This window comes from Hydra viridissima, unplaced genomic scaffold, assembly GCF_058129835.1.
Source record: "Hydra viridissima isolate aposymbiotic clone 2 unplaced genomic scaffold, HvirCarnegie_v1 scaffold_1, whole genome shotgun sequence".
NCBI lineage: Eukaryota > Metazoa > Cnidaria > Hydrozoa > Anthoathecata > Hydridae > Hydra > Hydra viridissima.
In genome coordinates, this window is record NW_028324300.1 from 28,411,364 (window position 1) to 28,431,169 (window position 19,806).

Consider the following 19,806-nt stretch of genomic DNA (forward strand, 5'->3'; position numbering starts at 1 on the left):
TATCTTTTCAATTAAAACGTTACAACAAGTTAATTTTTTATTATTTTTAATTAATGTTTTATTATTAACTTTTTATTAACAATGTACTCACCCCTGAATAATTTTTGGATATTGGACTTTGAGCTGACCCGAGAGCGCCACCTATCTAGGGTGAAAGTAGACATAGTCCCACACCCAGGAATGTCAATTTTGAAATCAAGTAATGACGTCCGCGGAAATGAATTGGATTTGAAGTCAAAAATCATACTAAAAAAGGACTAGCAGGTGCAACATACAAAAATGCCTTTAAATTTTTTTTGGTAGTTTAGATATTACCCAAAATGGGCATGTATACTACCCATATGTGTGCCAAAATGTGTATAAAATTTCAGGCCAAAATGTTGCTTACTTTTGAAATTATGGCAATTCCAGTTTTCAAAAACCTCACTTTTTGCCAATGTCACCATGTAAAGTTACCATCCATTGAGCCACTATCTAAGTTATCCAACAGGCAACACTACACTTTAGCCCTACAGGTTGTGGGCAACAACTTTTGTAACAAAAAGTTTTTTCTAAGACTACTTAGTGGTAGAGAACTATGTCAAGAAAACTTATCAAGTTAAGGGATTTTCCTTTATTAATATAACTCTTAAATCATAATAAAAAAATGAGTATAGCACCATAGTTGTCCATTTTTTCAAAAAAGTGCATAAAATAAAAGTTGTAGGGCTTAAAAAATTAGAGGGGGTCATTTTTATACAGTTTCCATTAATTTTGTGTTCCACTTGGAGAAATTTTGACAACCTGTGATGTATTTCTAGTTTGGTAAACAAATCTTACTGCCTTACAAATATATGATTGATTTTTCTAGTCAGCTTGAAAAAAAAGTTAAATTCGGAACTGCTTAGGAATTTTGGACAGTTATTTAAGTTCAGTAATCTTATTAAGTAAAATTTCAATCAACTATTGAAATGACTAATGTTATAAAATTTATCTCCATTGTTTTAAATTGCCAACGGCATTTTCAAGATTTACCTAGCTACGATTTTTAACAGAACTTCATGAAAGTAAAAAAGTATTTAAAATGGCTTTAACATCTATTTTAATTCTGTAAAAAAAATTTTAGGCATTATTGAAAAGTTTGCAAAACCATGAAAATTGAAAAATTGACTTGTGTTCTTAACAAGTTGATCTCTGTTTACACTTTTGTTTTCCTTGAAAATTTTCACATTATTCTCAAAGAACTTATTAAGTAATAAGGTAAGAAACATTTGAAATTTAACATTAAAATGAACAGTGATACTTTCATATTTTTTAGTCAATTTTGTAATGTTGTTTTATATTGAAGGTGACTACAAGTTGTTGTTCACTAAGACTTGCATTGTTTTGACGTAAATTCAGTTGTCAAAGTATTTCGCTTAAATCACCGGCAATTTTCAAGATAAAGGTATGAAATTTTGACAGCAGTTTACGGGATAATAAAGAAACATAGGACTTAGTTTTGGTCCAGTTTTATTACTTCCAATCTTATTGCTCTGTTAAGCACTTAAGTTTAACCCAAATTTGTACACTTTACAATTACTTTAAGTACATTATTTATCCATATAAATCAAAGATTAGTATATTTAATTGTTTGCATTGTATACTATAAGTAAGTGAAAAAAAACTTTTTCATCAAATAAAAATCCCTTAGGGGCTACCAGAATGTTTAAAAGTTGCACTAAAATATTTATAATTATGCAAAGATTGATAGATTAGGTATTTCCTTGAAACTTTCTTTTATGTAAAATTTAAAAAAATATTTCTCTCAGCCAACCAAAATGCCGAACCACGCCAGAACTCATGAGGAAAATCAGAAAATTTTTTGCCTGATTTGTCTTAAAAAGTGCTCAAGACAACTGACAGCATTTATGTGGGAGCAAATCAGCAAAATCTATGGAGTCAGTTTTGATAAAGCTGATTCTCACATTCCTCAAGGTAATGTAGGGTTGATTTTAATTGTATGTATATAGGGAAATCAGTTTTATTGTGGTATTGCTATGAAATTAAAAAGCTTGCTTGCTTTTAATTGATTTATTTAAACTGCCTGTTCTCATAAAAACCACAGCTTTACTAGCAAAACCATTGAGGTACAGCAATATTTCTCTGACTTATGAAAATCACTTTTTATGCTTAAAGGTATTTGTGAAGCCTGTAGAACAATGATGAGGCGTAAAGTTGAAGGGCAAGATATCACTCTTCCCCCTCTGTTTGACTTCACAACTATTTCTGTCAGAACAGAAACACGAGGTCATGTCTGTGATTGCCTCTTGTGTAAAATTGGACGATTACAAATGAATGAAAAGCATCCACTCGATGAGACAAAAGCTGAAGAAAAAAACACTCCTTTGAGATGCAATGATTGCCTTAGTCCAATTGGTAAAGGTTTAGCACACACCTGCAACCAGTTTACCTTCAGAGAGAACCTTAAGGGTTTGGCAGCCCGAGATGCAATGGCTGCCGAACAGATTGCTGCCACTGTAATCACAAACAAGGAAGCCTCACCCCATGGACTGATCGTCTTTCTAAAGCTTCTGGAGGTCATGCATTTCCCATTACGCCAGGTAATTAAAAATTTATTACTATATATAGTACAGAGCTCACAACAAGTTATTATTGTTCAAAATTCACCATAATTGATTGTTTTTTTACTTGCAAATATCATCAGAATTTTAGTTTTTGAAGGAACTAAATAGAGGCTTTAGTTTTCAGCAACAAAAGCTGTATTTAGAAGTAAGTTATCTAAAATATTCTAATCCTTTAAAAAAAAAGAAATTCCATTTTAAGGCCCAAGTGGAGCTTCCTCAAAACCTACTTCTTCGTTTTTGACTACTCAAGACCTTGTGAATGTTCAACTGAATACTGGATTGTCCAATGTTGGCATCAAGAGATTGGTCAGTACAGTTAACCAAGCATCAGTTGGAAAACTAGTTGAGCCTAACTTTGCATCAAAGTTCCTAGCTGTTGGACAACAGCTCAGTGAGTTCTTCACACACACACAAATCAAGGGGTCAAGCACTAAAGGGGACTCTAGAGATTTTACAGTTGCTCACTGTAAGAGCTTGTCGGATCTTCTCAACAGAGTTCTTACCTCTCGGAATATTTCTTCTGAGCCCCTGGTCAAGCTTGGCATTGATGGAGGCAAGGGGTTTATGAAATTTTGTCTTACGATTGTTGAGAAGAGCTCTGCAGTAAATAAGGAATCTAGAAGTTCACCTGCTAAAAGATCCTTGACGCAGCGAGTTGCCAAAGACACTGGAATGAAACGTCAGATACTACTAGCTGTTGTTGAAGAGTTTCCAGAAACATATGAAATGTTCACCAAGTATGGGCACTTGTTGGTTGCGATGCTGTGAATCTTTTCATCGCATGCGATCTGAAATTGGCCAACATTCTCTGTGGCCTACAGGCTCACTCCAGCTTACACCCCTGTGCCTGGTGTGACATTGATGCAAACAACCTTGAAAATGTCTGGTGGAGTGCATGCCAAAGCTAAATTGACTGGCAATGTCATCCATTACCCGATCATCAATGGTACAAATGACAAACTCATCTTGGACATCATTCCTCCCCCTGAGTTGCACCTTCTTCTAGGTGTTGTCAACCTCCTTTACAAAATGCTTAAAGGTGTGTGGCCTAAAGCTGAGGCATGGCCATCTTCCTTCAACATTGCTCAGAGTCCTTACCATGGTGGGCAGTTTGAAGGAAATGAGTGCCGAAAATTGCTAAAAAATGTGGACAGCAACTCAGCATTCCAAGTTCTTGGCTTTGTGGATACACTTCGGAAGTTTGACAGCGTTGTTCGAGCTTGTTTTGGATCAGAACTGAGTTTCGATTATTTTGAAAAGATCCAACAATTCAAGACATCCTTCCTTGCACTTCCAAACTGCCATATAACTCCAAAGTTACATGTTGTGTTTCACCACACCAGTGACTTTATTGATCGCCAAAACTCCTCCCTTGGTCGCTTCAGTGAACAAGCCGTCGAAGCAGCCCATCAAGATTTCGGCCAACATTGGCAGAGCTTCAAGCGATCCACCACCCACCCTGATTACCCGGAAAAACTGACAAACTGCCTTGTTGATTACAACAGTAAACATCTTTAAACAAAATTTTTGAATCAATTAAGAATCATTTTTGGTTTGATGGTCTTAATGAATTGTAGAAATTTTTCATCAATCATTTTTTTTTGCAGAAACCATATTTTGTTCTCTTAGTATTTTGAAACTTATTTAAAGAAATAAACTATTTGGAAAGTTTTCAATATAACTTTATAAGCCCAGAATCTTTTTTTTTTTCAAGCTGACTAGAAAAATCAATCATAAATTTGTAAGGCAGTAAGATTTGTTTACCAAACTAGAAATACATCACAGGTTGTCAAAATTTCTCCAAGTGGAACACAAAATTAATGGAAACTGTATAAAAATGACCCCCTCTAATTTTTTAAGCCCTACAACTTTTATTTTATGCACTTTTTTGAAAAAATGGACAACTATGGTGCTATACTCATTTTTTTATTATGATTTAAGAGTTATATTAATAAAGGAAAATCCCTTAACTTGATAAGTTTTCTTGACATAGTTCTCTACCACTAAGTAGTCTTAGAAAAAACTTTTTGTTACAAAAGTTGTTGCCCACAACCTGTAGGGCTAAAGTGTAGTGTGGCCTGTTGGATAACTTAGATAGTGGCTCAATGGATGGTAACTTTACATGGTGACATTGGCAAAAAGTGAGGTTTTTGAAAACTGGAATTGCCATAATTTCAAAAGTAAGCAACATTTTGGCCTGAAATTTTATACACATTTTGGCACACATATGGGTAGTATACATGCCCATTTTGGGTAATATCTAAACTACCAAAAAAATTTATAGGCATTTTTGTATGTTGCACCTGCTAGTCCTTTTTTAGTATGATTTTTGACTTCAAATCCAATTCATTTCCGCGGACGTCATTACTTGATTTCAAAATTGACATTCCTGGGTGTGGGACTATGTCTACTTTCACCCTAGATAGGTGGCGCTCTCGGGTCAGCTCAAAGTCCAATATCCAAAAATTATTCAGGGGTGTACTACTTCAAATTATTATTAAAGTTTAAATGTATTTTTTCTGATTTTAAAAAACAAATATTTTTAAAAACAACAATTTTAACGCTAATAGAGACCAACACTTTTCATTGCGAAATGTAACTGCAATTAATTTGAGTCGGGTTATTTTTTTACGTTCTTCGCTTTAACGACACTGAATCTTATGATGAAATCGTTTATTTCCAAAAATAAACAAAAACTTTTATCTTTCTAATCGAATAATTGAAAACGTTGCAACAAAAAAAAAACTGCTTACTCCCAAGACGTCGAACGAATTTGTTGGGAACGAGAAAAAGTATCTTCAACTCCTTGAGTTATATAAGAAAGCATATTCAACACTTGAAAAACAAAAGCAGTATCAGCACGCACAGGAGTTGTGGAAAATAGTAAAATATGATCATTCTTTGTATGAAAAAAAAAAGTAAACGAATTAAAAGTGAAAGCAAAAAAGTCTAAAGGATCAATCATGTCATTCTGAGGAAATGCTTTATCACCGCCTAGCAAAAAGAAAAAAGATATCCATCCAGTGCCGTCTTCGTCAAATAAAATACAAAGTAATCCGAACGCAACTACGACAGAACCTGAAAGGATTGAACTTAGTGAGCCATTTTTTGTAATAATTTACAAAATTTTTCTCTCGTGATTTTCTATATATTGAATTCAACCGAATTGGTAATTAAACTACATTGTAAGACTATATTGCAATTGCATAGTTTTATTCATCATAATTGGACAACTTGACCATTTTCTCTACATCCAATCTCTATAACTGTCAAGAATTTATAATAGTTTATTTTTGGGTATTTCCTAATTTAGATTTAACATCAAACGAGAAGGAAAGAGCAAATCCGGCGCAAGTTAAAAGTCGGAAGAAAATCTCAGATCTTGAATCACAGCTTTCATCCTTGATAATCTTACGCGATTCTGGTTTGTCTACTGTAACGAGGAAACAATTAGACAATGTGAAAGAAAGCATAAGAAGAGAAAAAACAAACTTGGACAGGTAAATGTTAAGAGATATATCGAATAGAGCTAAGAAGTATAGACAGACGTCTTGGCCATAAAAACCAAACTTTTAAGCAGGCAGTAACTTTCAAAATTTTGTTTTTCAAATTGTCAATAAGAACTTCTAATTGAGGATTTACAAAGATCGCAGAATCCAGGAAACCTTAAGTATAGAAGGTTTTATAACGGAATCAAAGATTTGTGTAATATTTTATTTTCAGATTGATTCGTGAATCGGCACGACAAAGAAAACGGAGGCAAAAACTTAAAGAGGGCATCGAAACAGTTTGTCAAAACAACCCTAAAGTATCAAGTGCTTTGAAACAGTTTATGCGAAACCATCCTGGACGACCACGGCTCGAAATTGATCAACCAGAACTTTTATCAACAATCATAAAAATTGTGCAAAATTCATCAGCAGCAGATGAGCGTTAAAGAACAGAATGTTTTCGCAGTGTCTCCACTTTGATCTTCAGAAATGATCTTCAATGATCTTCAGAAAGAGCTGACGAAATTAGGCTTCAACTTGAGTAGAAGTAGTTTGTACCTTCGTCTTTTACCACGACGTGAAAACACTCATGAAGGAAAAAAGCATGTAAAAACAGTTCCTGTGAAGCTTCTACGTCCAGAAAACTCACTGCGAAAAAGAAATGATGATAGAATGTTTGCCAAATCTTTTATTGATGACATGTTTGAAGTTTGCAATTTGTTTGGACCAAAAGCTGTGCTTTTCATGTCCAATGATGATAAAGCCAGGGTACCGTTGGGTCTTACTGCTGCAAGCCTTCAAGCGCCGTTGCTGATGCATATGGAATACAAGGTCAAACTTATGGATCATTACTTTGTCGTTGGCCCACAGCACAAGTTAATCCTATCGGTGTATGGCATATGCGAAGTTAACAATAATGGAAATGTATCCTACAGTGGAGACACTTTCATACGCATAAGAAGTGGGAAACACGATACATCGAATGCTTTTACACATGCTTTTGATGTTAGAGAGCTTTTTGAAACCAAGATGGTTAGACGTAAACCAATTATGTTAATGGAGACTGATGGAGCTCAAGATGAGGCACCACGCTTCCCTAAAACGTTAGCAACTACTGTTAGGCTCTTCCGCTTGCTGGATTTAGATGTCTTGTTTCACGGTGTGAATGCAGCTGGGCTTTCAGCCTTCAACCCAATTGAAAGAAAAATGGCATCTCTTTCTCGTGATTTGGCTGGAATAGTTCTTCCCCATGATTATTTTGGCGATCACCTTGATTCTTCTGGAAAGACAATCAACCAAGAACTGGAGGTAGAAAGTTTCCAAAAAGCGGCTGACGTTTTACCAAAAGTTTGGGAGAAAACCGTCATCGACGGTTACCTTGTTAATTGCTGGGCAGTACCAGTTGGAAAAGCATATAAACCGCCGAATCCTGATCCTGTTTGGGCAGAGAAACACTGCCAGCAATCGCGATACTGTCTACAAACTGTGAAATGCCAGGACAAATTATGTTGTTCATCGTTTGAAACAAATTGACTGAATACCATCCCCCAACGTTTCATTCCATTTCCGGCCATCTACGAGTACTGCGAGAATGGTTACAAAGCGATGGAACCGTCTCGATATTTTGAAAACATATCAAACTATTCAAACTTTGCACCTCTGACGCATAGGCTTTTGCTACAAGATATACCTACAGAAGGCTTAAAGTACAAAATTATACCATTTGATCTGTATTGTCCTTCATTGGAAAAAAAGCTTTTAAACGGAATTTGCGACAAATGCAATAAATATTGGCCGAGCGAGGCAGTAATGAAACGGCACAAGAAAGCACATAAAAAACAAAAAATAAAGAATGATATGGAGAGTGATTTAAGTGAAAGTGAAGAAGTCGGTAAGGAGATTACTAATGAAAGATTAGAAGCAGAGTTCATGCCTGTTTTCCATAACATTTTCAATTTATTTAAGTCACCATTTATGGAAATATAAATAGCTAAATTGATCTTTTTTGTATTTAATGATTTGAAAACTTTTTTTTTTGGGTGGGGGGGAGGTCATACTTTTTAATAAATAACGCGTACGTACGCAGAGGGGGAGGGGGTGTTAAGAGCGTACAAGTGCGTACAAGGGGGGAGGGGGGTCCAAAAGCATTGGTTTTACTGCATACGTACTTTATGGACGTCCCCTAACATAAAATTTGTCAGTTAGTTTTCTGAGCTCTATAAGTTTTTGTTAGAAATTACATATAATTTGAATAATTAAATTGGATGGTAACAAATAAAATATATTATTTTAAGGGAGATGGCCAATGCTTGCTGTAGGACTTCGAAACCAACTACAAGACGAGAAACTGAGTTGTGGCTGATAGGCCAAATATCTGAAATTCTCAGCTCTACAAAGTTACCGTCAAAGAAGGAAGTCATGGCACTTTTCTTCTATTACAAAGAGGCCACCAAACAGACCGTTCGTGAAGCATCACCTTCAACAACTAATGACGTTCTTGAAGTGTGGGCTAAAGCCCGCATCCCAACACGGTTGAAGAAACACGTTGTTGAAAAAGTTGAATGTCTGTTCCATGAATATGACAAACTGAAGAAAAATAAGGAAAATAAAGCAAAGCGCTCTGAAAGTCTACTGAAGAAGGAAGAAGAATGGAAGGATGGTTTAGAGAGTCTTTTTGACATTGCTCAAGCGGACGCCATGAAGATGATTAGCATGCAGGAGGGCAGGGAGTTCCTGTTAGCTCAGCGTGAGGCGGGACGACGTGGTAAGATGGGAAGTGTTGACAAAGCCATGGCAAAAAGAGAAAGAGATGTTCACAGTAGAGAAGAAAACTTCAAGAGAAGAAAAGAGAGAGAAGAACAGGACAGAGTGGCCAGAGAGGAGAAAGCTATTCTTCAGAATTCCGAAAGCGAACAGGAGTCTGGTGATAATGAAGCATTTGGTGAGCCATCATCAACCACAACTTCAAAGAGAACTAAACGTAAACGTGGCACACACAAGATACTGAATGACAAGTTAGCAGTATGTCTGGATATGGCAAAGGTCAGTGATAGAAATGCTGCCCTAGTCCTGACTCCAGCACTGCAGCACCTCGGTCATGACCCAGCAGAGTTTAATATCAATCGATCGTCCATTTGAAGAGAAAGGATGAAATGTAGGCAGAGAATGGCAGAGAACTTGAAAGCAGAATTCAAGCCAACAGTTCCACTAACAATACACTGGGATGGGAAATTGCTGGAAGATATCAGTAGCAAAAAAATTGTGGACCGGCTCCCAATCCTCGTGTCTGGACTAGGAGTTGACCAACTTCTTTGTGTACCGAAGCTGCCATCTGGAACTGGAGAAGCTGTAGCAACAGCTGTTTATGATGTAACTGTAGGGTGGGGCATAGCTGATAAAGTCAAGTGCGTGTGCTTCGACACTACTTCCGTCAATAGTGGTCCAAGAAATGGTGCTTGCATCCTACTGGAGCAGAAGTTTGACAAAGATTTGCTCTGGTTTGCTTGCGTCATCACATTTTAGAAATAGTCTTAGAGGCAACAGTTACTCTTTCTCTTGGCCCTTCAAAGGGTCCAGACATTATGATTTTTAAAAGGTTTCAAAGCAGTTGGGAAATCATTGACCGGTCAAACTTTCAGGCATCTAGTTCGAATGACATCGTGCACAGTGCCGTTTCCAGTGTTGCAAATGAAATTATTGCATTTGCTGAAAACCAACTGCAACAGTTTCAGCCTCGTGATGATTATCGCGAACTGCTAGAGCTGACAATAATGTTTCTGGGAGGCGTTCCATCTCAAGGATGCTCATTCAAAGCTCCGGCAGGACTGCATCGAGCCAGATGGATGGCCAAGGCTATTTATTCATTGAAAATATGGATGCTGAGAAGCCAGTTCAAGATGACAAAGAAAGAAGAGAAGGGAATAGCAGACGTGTGTCTTTTCACAGTGACTCTGTATGTCAAGGCCTGGTTTAGAGCGCCGTCAGCGCCATCTTCGCCTCGTGTTGATCTCGAGCTTATCAAGTTTCTTCTTTGGGGAAAATTGATATTGGGTTGATTGAATTGCTGTTTGGGGTGTATGTTGATTTACTGTGTTATTAAGTGAAGACTGAATGGGGACTGATTTTGGTTTGGGAATACAAAGTCTAATAAGACTGGCTTTGTCCACTTTATTGTACCACCTATTCCTCCCAAAATGTTATGAAAGAAACTGCTTAGACCAGTTGTAGAATTTTTTACGGCAATACCAAACGCTTGAATAATGTTAGTTGCTGCTGAACCAAAACTTCCAACAACTTTCTCGTCTAAATCTCCTACTCCATCTAATACATCGTGTGGTGAAGAACCGATAGTCTTGATTATTGAACTGCTCCCTTTTGCAAGAGACTCAATTGTAGAGCCTAATGCTCTTCCGATACCAACTAGAACGTTTCCATCACCTTGTTCTACCTGGAGTTCTTTGATTTCTTGAATAGCATCTTGAACATAGGTGAAAATGTTTAGCATGGTATATGGTTCTAACACATGAGGCGATTTGGTTAACATCTTTTCGTTAAATCCCTTAATTTTTTTAAGTGGATTTCTTTCGTTTCATTGGTAGTGTTTAATGAGTTTAATGTTACAGCAGAAACCGTTCCGTTTGCGGTAACGACATGGTATTTATTGTTTACATCTTTTAGGTATGTAATTGAAGGCCTACTTTTACATGGTATATTCGGACTGAATTTAACCGCGTGACAGTCGATTACCCGTAAAAACCGAGTGGTGTTGTCATGAGTTATTGATATAGGAAAATCAGAATAGCAAGTTTCATTAATTTTTCGATCAAGATGCAATTTATATTTGTATATTCTATGGCACTCCTCGAGTTGTAGGGCATCGCCTACTGTATATACCAGAACTCCAGCCTCTGGTTGGATCCACCTTGACGCGGTGTTTGGGAATGTAGAGATCATCCAGTGTTGAAGTTTAGATATTTCTTTTTGTAAGAAGCAAATTCTTTCCCATTCCCTAACCATGATTTGTTTTTGATGAATAATTGTCTGCGCTATGTGTGGCTCTAGAAGAGGAGCAATAACTGTGTCCGCGACGGACCTGGCGTATTCTCTAGCTGCGTCGTTCAAGAACTGTAGAGGGTCTTGTGAATTTTCGTTGTTGTTGTGAAGGATAAGGCCGTTATCTAGTTGGATAGTTTTATCTTGGCTATCAAGTGATTGTTGGATCGCCCCACCAGCTTGTAAAATTGAAATTAAAACGTATTCGCCTGCTTGTTGTATAGTATGCATTCCGAGGGAATGCATTTCTTCGTAGTCATGGTGAGGATCTTCCCACTCCCACACAATAACTTTTAAGGAGATCTCGATGTAGCAAATTCCTGCTTTAAAAGTTTGATCTATGAAGGAAGGGCATTCTGTGTCAGTGACATGTTAATCAATGTGGCTTGAATTACCTACTAATTGGGCGGGAAATCGGCGAATTTCGAACAGATCTTGGGTTAGTATATTTGTCTTAAATATTTCGCAATAGTATTCCTCAGAAATTTTATTTTTCCATTGACCTTTTTCAATTTCAAAAATTAACAGTTGTTCAATATTTACGATTTCGGTTGGAATGGGTAGATCGTCTTTTATCTTGTTGTTGCTGTTGTACAGTGTGTGAAACACATGTCGTAAACTTTTGATCGGCGAATGTCCTTTTAACTTTATTAACGAAGTTTTAAGAATTTGATGATACACCATGGCAAGACAAAGCTCATGTGGGACTCGTATTTCATTCTCTTTACGAGATCTCACACTAGAAACAAATATATTTTCATGATTACATGTTAAAGTTACTCTACAATTCACGAATTCCCATACGCGTGGTTTTAGCACAGTCATATATCGGCCCAATGTCAATACTTAGATATGTGGAGCTGTTAATGTGAAAAAGACGAATATTTGCGTTAGTAAATAATTAACACTTTATTTTCTTCGTCTATGAGAGATTTGGTTGAAAGTTGTTAACAAACAATTTCGGGGTAAACTGTCTGCTGAGGTTCCAAAGTCGTTATGAGATACCTGATGCTGTTCAAAATAAATTCGTTCTAGTTCTGGACTGAGGTTATTTTCTGGCTCCCAAGTATTGTTTGTTTTGTCGTAATCTTTCCATTTTATGAGGAACTCTCATTTCCCTCTTCGTGTTCTGTGGTTTCGAATTCCGTCCACTTGAAATATGTTATCTTCCTTTAGTTCATGCCAATTCTTCTTTTCTGTGTTTGTAGGGGGAACTAGGGATCTAGTTGTTTCCTCGCCTTTTTTATGGTTTTGGTTTTCAGATGTTTCCGCGTTGTTAGGTTCTTCGTTTAATGTTTGGGAATTCATTTGTGGGTTTTGAACACTTTCTTGTTCTGAGAGGTTCTGATCTGCTGTTATATTCTTAATGGGTTCATGAAATTTTTTTAGTCTGTTTGAGTGAATTACTGTTGGACACCCTTACTTCCATCGATCTTTTGGATTCTAAAGTTAATTGCTGAGAGCTTTTCTAAGATTATATACGGCCCTCGCCACTGTTTCTGTAATTTAGGAGATAGCCCATTTTTTCTTTCTTTATCGTGAACCCATACCTTATCACCTTTTTGGAATGTGGTTTCTTTTGTCGATCTATCATAATAAAACTTATTTTGTAATTGTGCTTATTGAAGATTTCGTCGTGCAATGTGAGAGGCTAATTGAATTCTTGTTGTTAGTAGGTTTCTGAATTCTGTGATCGTGCAGGGAATGTCTTTTTTAGTATATTATGTTATATCGGGTGGTAATCTAGGTTCTCTCCCGAATTGCAGAAAGTAGGTAGAGAACCAAGATTACCATCCGATTTTACTCCACGCGAGCTGTTAATAGAAGTTCTATAGGCGAACAAAGCGGCATTGATGTATAGGTCCCAGTCCTTTTGGTGGTCGCTAACGTACATTGAAAGTGTTTTTACTAAGGTTCCATTGAATCTTTCCACCATTCGGTCACATTCGGGGTGGTACGGAGTTGTGTTTATTTTCTTAGTATTTATCATACCGCATAGCTCACTAATCAATTTTGAGAGGAAATTGGTACCTCTATCTGTTAAGAATGTTCGTGGAGCTCCATATCTCAGGACTATATAATCTAGTAACAATTGCGCTATAATAACAGCATCAGTAGTAGCTGTTGCGAAAGCTTCTGGCCAGGCTGTCAATCTATCTTGGAGAACAACTATATACTTACTTCCGGAAAAAGTAACTGGAAATGGTCCAATAACATCACAAGCGACTTGATCCCAAGGTTCTTCTGCTGGTATGGGTTGCAGAGGGGCTTTATTTTGAGGAGTCCTTCCTTTCCATTTAGAGCATTCTGTACAGCTTTGAATCCATTTTTCTGTCTCTGAATACATTAGTGGCCAAAAATACCTTTTCCTCAGTTTGTCAATCGTTTTGACTAAACCAAAATGTCCTGATATCGCGTGATCATGAGCCCAGAATAGAATGTCGTTTCTGAATTTCAGTGGTATTACTAACTGTTTATAAATCCCTTCAGTAGATTTCTTGCTTGGTTCATATATGTGACAGAGTATATCATGTTCGTCGAGTAAATATTGGTTGATGTCAACTAATAGTCGCGCCGCTGCATTTTTGTTGTAAAGGATAATCTTTTGTTTTAAGTAATTTATCTTGTGCAGTAATTCAAGGTCTAATCTTTGTAGGCGTTTAACTTCCTCTTTTTCTAATGTTATTTCATTTTTTATTATAAATTGTTTTGTTCCTCCGATTAAGTCTTCTTTAATTATGGATTCCATTTGTCTGACGCCATTAGGGAGCTTATCATGTGATATGGGATTGACATCCAACTCATCCCTCCCTGAGTCATGTTTATTCAATGAAAATAAGAATAGGCGTCAGCGTTGTGGTTTAATTTACCAGGTTTGTATTCAATATCATAGTCGTACGCTTGTAAGAGTAAGGCCAACCTCGTTACTTTTCCTGTAGGTTCTTTTGTGTTCAAAATGTAATTTAGCGGTTTATGGTCTGTAACAATTGTGAACCTGACACTTTTTTACTGCAAACACTATTTGCTAGCGCTTCCCTCTCTGTTACAGATTCTTCTGTTCTCTTGCAGAAATTGTCTTCATAAAGTACAGGGCGTTCGATTCCATGGAGTCTTTGGCTGAGTGTAAACCCTAAAGCGGTGGCACTTGCACCCGTATTTAGGATAAATCTCTGTGTAAAATCTGGATATGCCAGGAGAGGTTTCTCAACAAGTTTCTGTTTTAGTGCGTTAAACGCTTCTTGACAATTGATGATCCCAGTTAAAATTAACACCTACTCTGGTTAGGTTACATAGAAGGGCGGCTATCTTGCTAAAATTATGAATAAATCTTCTATAATAGCTTACTAAACCTAAAAAAGATAGTGTTTCTTTAGCATTCGATGGTCTGGGGTAGTCTTGTACTGCTGTAGATTATCTTGGTTAGGTTGTATGCCATCTCTATTTACTATATGGCCTAAAAATGCAGTCGATTCTTTTGCAAAGTTGCATATACTAGCTTTTAACTTTAGATTTGCTTCTTGTAGTTTCTTAAAAATTATTTCGATATGTTCCAGATGTTTATCAAAACTAGGAGGAAATACGATGATGTCGTCAAAGTAAATAAGACAAAATTTCCAGAGTTCTTCTTGAAGAATGTGTTCCATTTGTCTTTGGAAATTACTCGGTGCGTTGCACAATCCAAACGGCATGACATTACATTCATGTAGGCCGCGATGTGAAATAAAAGCCGTTTTTTCTTTAGGGGCTTCTTCCATTTCTATTTGCCAGTATCCACTCATTAAATCTAAAGTAGTAAAGAATTGTGCGCCATTTAGACTGTCTAAAATGTCATCAATCCTTGGAAGGGGGTAAGAACCTTTTATGGTTACGGAGTTATTATCTCTAAAGTCAATACAAAGCCTAACTTTTCCATTTGGTTTTGGTACAATGATGACAGGGGCTGCCCACGGGCTGACGGATTTCCTAATGACATTAGAATTAATCATTTTATCCATTTCTTTATCGATTTCTTGCCGCTGTTTTGGGGATACTCTGTAGGCTTTTTTTCGAATGGGTGTAGCGCGTCCAATATTTATTAGGTAAGTATATCCTAACATATTTTGTGAATTTATAAATATATCACAGTGCCTTTCTACTAGTTCCGAAATATTTCTGAATTGTTTCTCAATTAAGGTTAAATGACCTGACCTGTGCAGTTGTAGGGAATAATTGTCTTGTAAGATAAAATTAATAAAATGATGTGGGTTTTTCTCTTCTACATTATGTTCATCTGAAGACACTATATATATTACCTAAAACTGTATCTGTTTCTAATTCAAAAGATTCGTTAGTGGGGTTTGAAACCATTGCAGTTACGGCTCTGTTGTCTCCTGATAATAGTGTGGGCTACAGCACTATGTTTTTTTTAAAGAAAAGTTCTTTATTTGGCTCAAAGCAGTAATCGTCATTCGTTGAAAAGTCATATGGAGCGTTTAGGATTGTTGTTGAAGGGGGTTGCAATAATTTCCTTTTGGTTGTAAGGATCTCGTTATATTCGTCCGTTTCTTCCTCACTACTGAGCTGATCTGTTTTATTCGAGCTTATGTTTTGTTCCAGTGTTAAATTTTTGTTTTTGAAATCAATTACCCCGTTATATTCGATGAGAAAAACTTTTCCTTTAAATTACATCACAGTTTAAATTATCTATAACATATGTTTTAAATGTGTAAACTATCTGTCGTATCTCAAAGTTAAGCGTTAGCATTCCTCGTATTAATAGTGTATCTCCGTTGGCGAATGTGACTTGTTGCAGGTCACTTGGGTGTAACGCGCGACATTTCTTCTTGTTTTGAAGTGAGTAGTGTAAAATAAAAGTTGTAGCTTGTGGCCTTTATTGCAGCGATCAGTGGAAGAAGTTACTAGTGGACACTGGTCCATTAGTAATTTCTTCCACTGATCGTCTACTTTTCCCCATATGCTTAAATTAGATGGCTGTGATATGTCTTGGTTGTCTTGTATTTGATTGATAATTTGATTCGATGCTGGAGCTTGAGGCAATTCTATGGGAATGAGGGGGTTTATCTATCATACTCTTGATAGAGTATGATAGATAAACCCCCTCATTCCCATAGAATAGTTTGGTTTATTTGAATATTTCCTTCTATTTGTATTGTAGTTGGTGAAGGCTCACTATTATTGCAAATTAAGACATTCCTCTTCTCAGGACCTAATGGGTGTCTATTTGTAACCATTTGTGAATCTTTTTGATCATTTCCAGGGAAGCTAATTGGGTTAGTTTTATTCTTTAGAAGTCCTTGGATTGGGTTTGAAGTTTTTATAGGAATATCGTTAGTTAACTTGCAATCATTATCGTGGACTGTTATAGAAACGACTTGTGAGTTTGGCATTGGGTTAGCATCCTTTTCTCTCAAGGTAAATGTGCTATCGGGGCAGCTGAAATTCATAGGTTTTTTTTAGGACTTATGATGTTTTGACTATCTAAATTTTCATCACATGAAGCGTTTTGGTTGAACTTTAATTCTAAAACGTTTGAAGGTGGGTGGTGTCTAGGATTTTTGTTAAACTGCTGGGTTTTGTTTGGGATCTGTCAATGTTGTTATTCGGGTTCTGGTCATATCTTCTATCATTATATCGTCTGTCATCATATTGCAAATTATTTTCCGCTAGGTGGTTCCGTGGGTTTCTATCGTAGTTTTTTTGAGGTGTGGACCTTTTGGAGTTATAGTTATTTTTGCTGTTTCTCCAAGAAGGCCCATGGTTAGAAAATTCACGCGGTAAGTTATTGGATAGAGGAATCCGGGGATCACGGAAGACTTGGTCGCAGGATCTGGCTATATGACCTACAATATGACACTTGTAGCAGGTGGGTTGGTTTTGTGGTTATGAGTAGTGGTTTTGTGGTTGTGAGTAGTGGTTTTGTGGCATTGCGTGGTTTTCAGTTTGTCGTTTTGAGAGCCGTAATTTTAATTGTTTTAGTTCTTGTCCTAATCTAGCGACTTCTCTAATTGCACTTTCAGGGTTTGCTAAGTTGGCGGGTGTCGTATTGTATGCGTTTAGTAGGGGTGTATCATTTTCCGCAAAAGTTACCGTGTTGGTTTTCGAGGGTTTAGTTTGTAGTTTGGTCATCGCTTTCACTATAGTTTCAACTATTCTCTTACCATCGCCGTTGATAACGGAGTTGTTGACTCGTGCTATCCTAACTGCTTTCGTGTAGGTTGCTAGTTGACTTAAGAGGAGTCTCTGTTTAAGGTTAGGATTCACGCCTTGTATAAATAAGTCTAATTTAGTCTCTTCATTAACGTTTAATTCTTGGCACAATTTCTCGATATTGGCTATGAACTTCTCTAGACCGCTATGCCCTTCTTTAAGGGTGTATAGCTGCGTCTTCTTTATCCACACACGCTCTGGGGGTTCATACTCATTTTGAAAAGCCTGTATGAGTGAGTCAATGTGCTGTTTTTTTTTTCTGGTAGGGACTCGTAGTATGTGGAAGCGGAAAACACGCAAAGTTGATCATGGCTATTCCAATTATTGAAGGTGGCTACTCTTTTAAACTGAAGGTATTTTGACGTCTTCGGGGGTTCCATTAAATTTTGGGAGGTTGGATCTATCTCTTGAGGGTCTCACAGAGAGTGTTAACTTTTCAAGCGGAGCTGTCAAAAGAGTATCATTATTGCGTTTCTCTGGGGTATTCTTTATTACTTGTCTGTCATTTGTTTCCGTAAGGCTTTCTAAAATTCTTTCTAGTCGTCTGTTTTTTAAATCGTCGCTTTCTATAGAGTCTCTATCATAGTTGTCTTGTGGAGGTATCTGAACTTCGGGGGAATTAACATTTATAGAAGCAGGTGTGGTAGAGAAAAATATTGGCACGGAGCACAGTGGAAAATTGTAGAGCAACAGCATATCATAAATGTTTTTTACTAATGTCGCTACTATCATTATATTTCAATTTTATTTAATAGTTTAATAGTCCATCATTACTATAATGCAGGAATTTCACATAATTTTATGTAAAAATAAAAGATTTGAAGCCCTACTGTTTATTACTTTTGCGGATGTTCATTTCAAACCTGTTCGCTTCATCACTTTAAAAGTTAATTTTCTATAAAACTTTCTAGGAATAAGTATAAAGTATTATACATTTTTGAAAAGCTCATGTTATGGAGATTTTAAGAAAATTATACATTTTTACTTATATGGTTCAGTTTAGGAGTAATTATTTGAACAATAAAATAAATGAAAAAAAATATTATTCTTCAAGTTCACTGAGACTTTTGGTAGTTACCCACGCTTCCCCACGCTTTACATTTAATGTAGTATTATAGCCTAGGTGTTTGTTAAAAACATGTATAAGAATGAGTTGCAGAAACGTGCGGTTTCCGAAATTATCGAGAAAAGAGTGATAAAAGTAAAAAAACAGAAAACCGCTTTTTATCGTGGTTTCAAATTTTGTTCATCTATAACAATAGCTTGGTATATGTTTTTTAATTTATTATCAATTTTTTATTGATACCATGGCATTCTTTTATTTTTGCTCTCCTTTTGTGGTGAATGTACACTCCCAATATATAAAGAGTTGAAACATTTATATCAGTATAAGAAACTCACAGTGGAAATTAAGCCGACTCGTTTGACTATTGAATATTACTTAAGTTACTTTTGTGACTTGTTAAAATGACAACTTTTAAGTGTTTGAAATGTAAATTATTGCTTTCCTATATTGATGGAGGAATGACAGTTGAGGCACTGTCAACAATTTTAAAAGAAAATTATCAACTTTCTGAGGACAACTTGTGTTTCATCATTAGTGGTATTTAAAGGCACATTATTCCGTCTTTTAATAAACGATGGAGCATATCTTTAATACATATCTTCAGGCGTTGCATTCAATAGGAGAAGAAGCAGAAGCAAAACTTGTGGAATTATTAAGGATTGCTGATAAAGACAAAAAAAAATTAATATCGAGTTTTATGGAAAACCAAGCCAGAAAAATATGCTAACTGATGAAGAAGCACTCAGCGTGTTTATTGATTTAGATTTAACAAAAGCACAATATTTGTACATGAGGAAGGTGACAAATGAACGAAACTGTTCCATATTTCCACCATATTGTAAAATTCAAGAAATTAAACAGACCTGCTATCCACCATCTTCTGCAATAGAAATTACGAACACACATCCAAAAATTCTGGAACTGCAAGATTTATTGGATCACACTGTAGCTAGAATTTTGACCATAGATTCCGTGTACAGTATTGAATTCAAGCATTTACTTTCATATAGTAAATGGGGCTGTGATGGTTCCTCTGGCCAAAGCCAATACAAGTAGAAACTTCCAGAGAAATCTGAACTTATTTCTTATGCAAATTTGTTTACTAGTTCTTTGGTGCCTATCAAACTAATTGATAAAGTAACTGTTGCAGTTGTTTGGCGAAATCCGGCACCTTCATATGTTCGTTTTTGTCGACCTATATGCATAGAATTCTGCAAAGAGACTTCCAAGAAAACTAAAGCCGTTGTAGATGAAGTAAAGAGCCAAATAAACTCTTTGCGTGAAATGTGCAAGAACTTGATGAAGATACTCTGCAGCTTTTGAAAGTCAACGAACTGATTTCAGGAACTGAAAGTCCCTATGTAGTTATGATATAGTACCTTTA

The 19,806-nt window shown here is 36.4% G+C and overlaps 1 protein-coding gene and 1 pseudogene across 2 annotated transcripts; both read left to right on the forward strand.

Moving 5' to 3' along the window:
* Nucleotides 1-1,649: 1,649 nt before the first annotated feature.
* LOC149894314 (uncharacterized) lies at nt 1,650-4,274 on the forward strand. Of its 2 annotated transcripts, none has more exons than XM_090065777.1 (2): nt 1,650-1,956; nt 2,158-4,274. In XM_090065777.1, the coding sequence occupies exon 2, from the start codon at nt 3,468-3,470 to the stop codon at nt 4,122-4,124; it is 657 nt and encodes a 218-aa protein (XP_089921903.1). In that variant the 5' UTR covers nt 1,650-1,956; nt 2,158-3,467; the 3' UTR covers nt 4,125-4,274. Both variants share the same exon structure in this region, with proteins under 2 accessions (XP_089921903.1, XP_089921906.1).
* A 1,247-nt stretch (nt 4,275-5,521) lies between these two features.
* Nucleotides 5,522-6,977, forward strand: LOC149894315 (uncharacterized; annotated as a pseudogene).
* Nucleotides 6,978-19,806: the final 12,829 nt, after the last annotated feature.

What these genes read in the sequence shown, in the direction of transcription:
- LOC149894314 (XM_090065777.1), top strand. Translation starts at nt 3,468, where the DNA reads ATGCAAACAACCTTGAAAATGTCTGGTGGAGTGCATGCCAAAGCTAAA.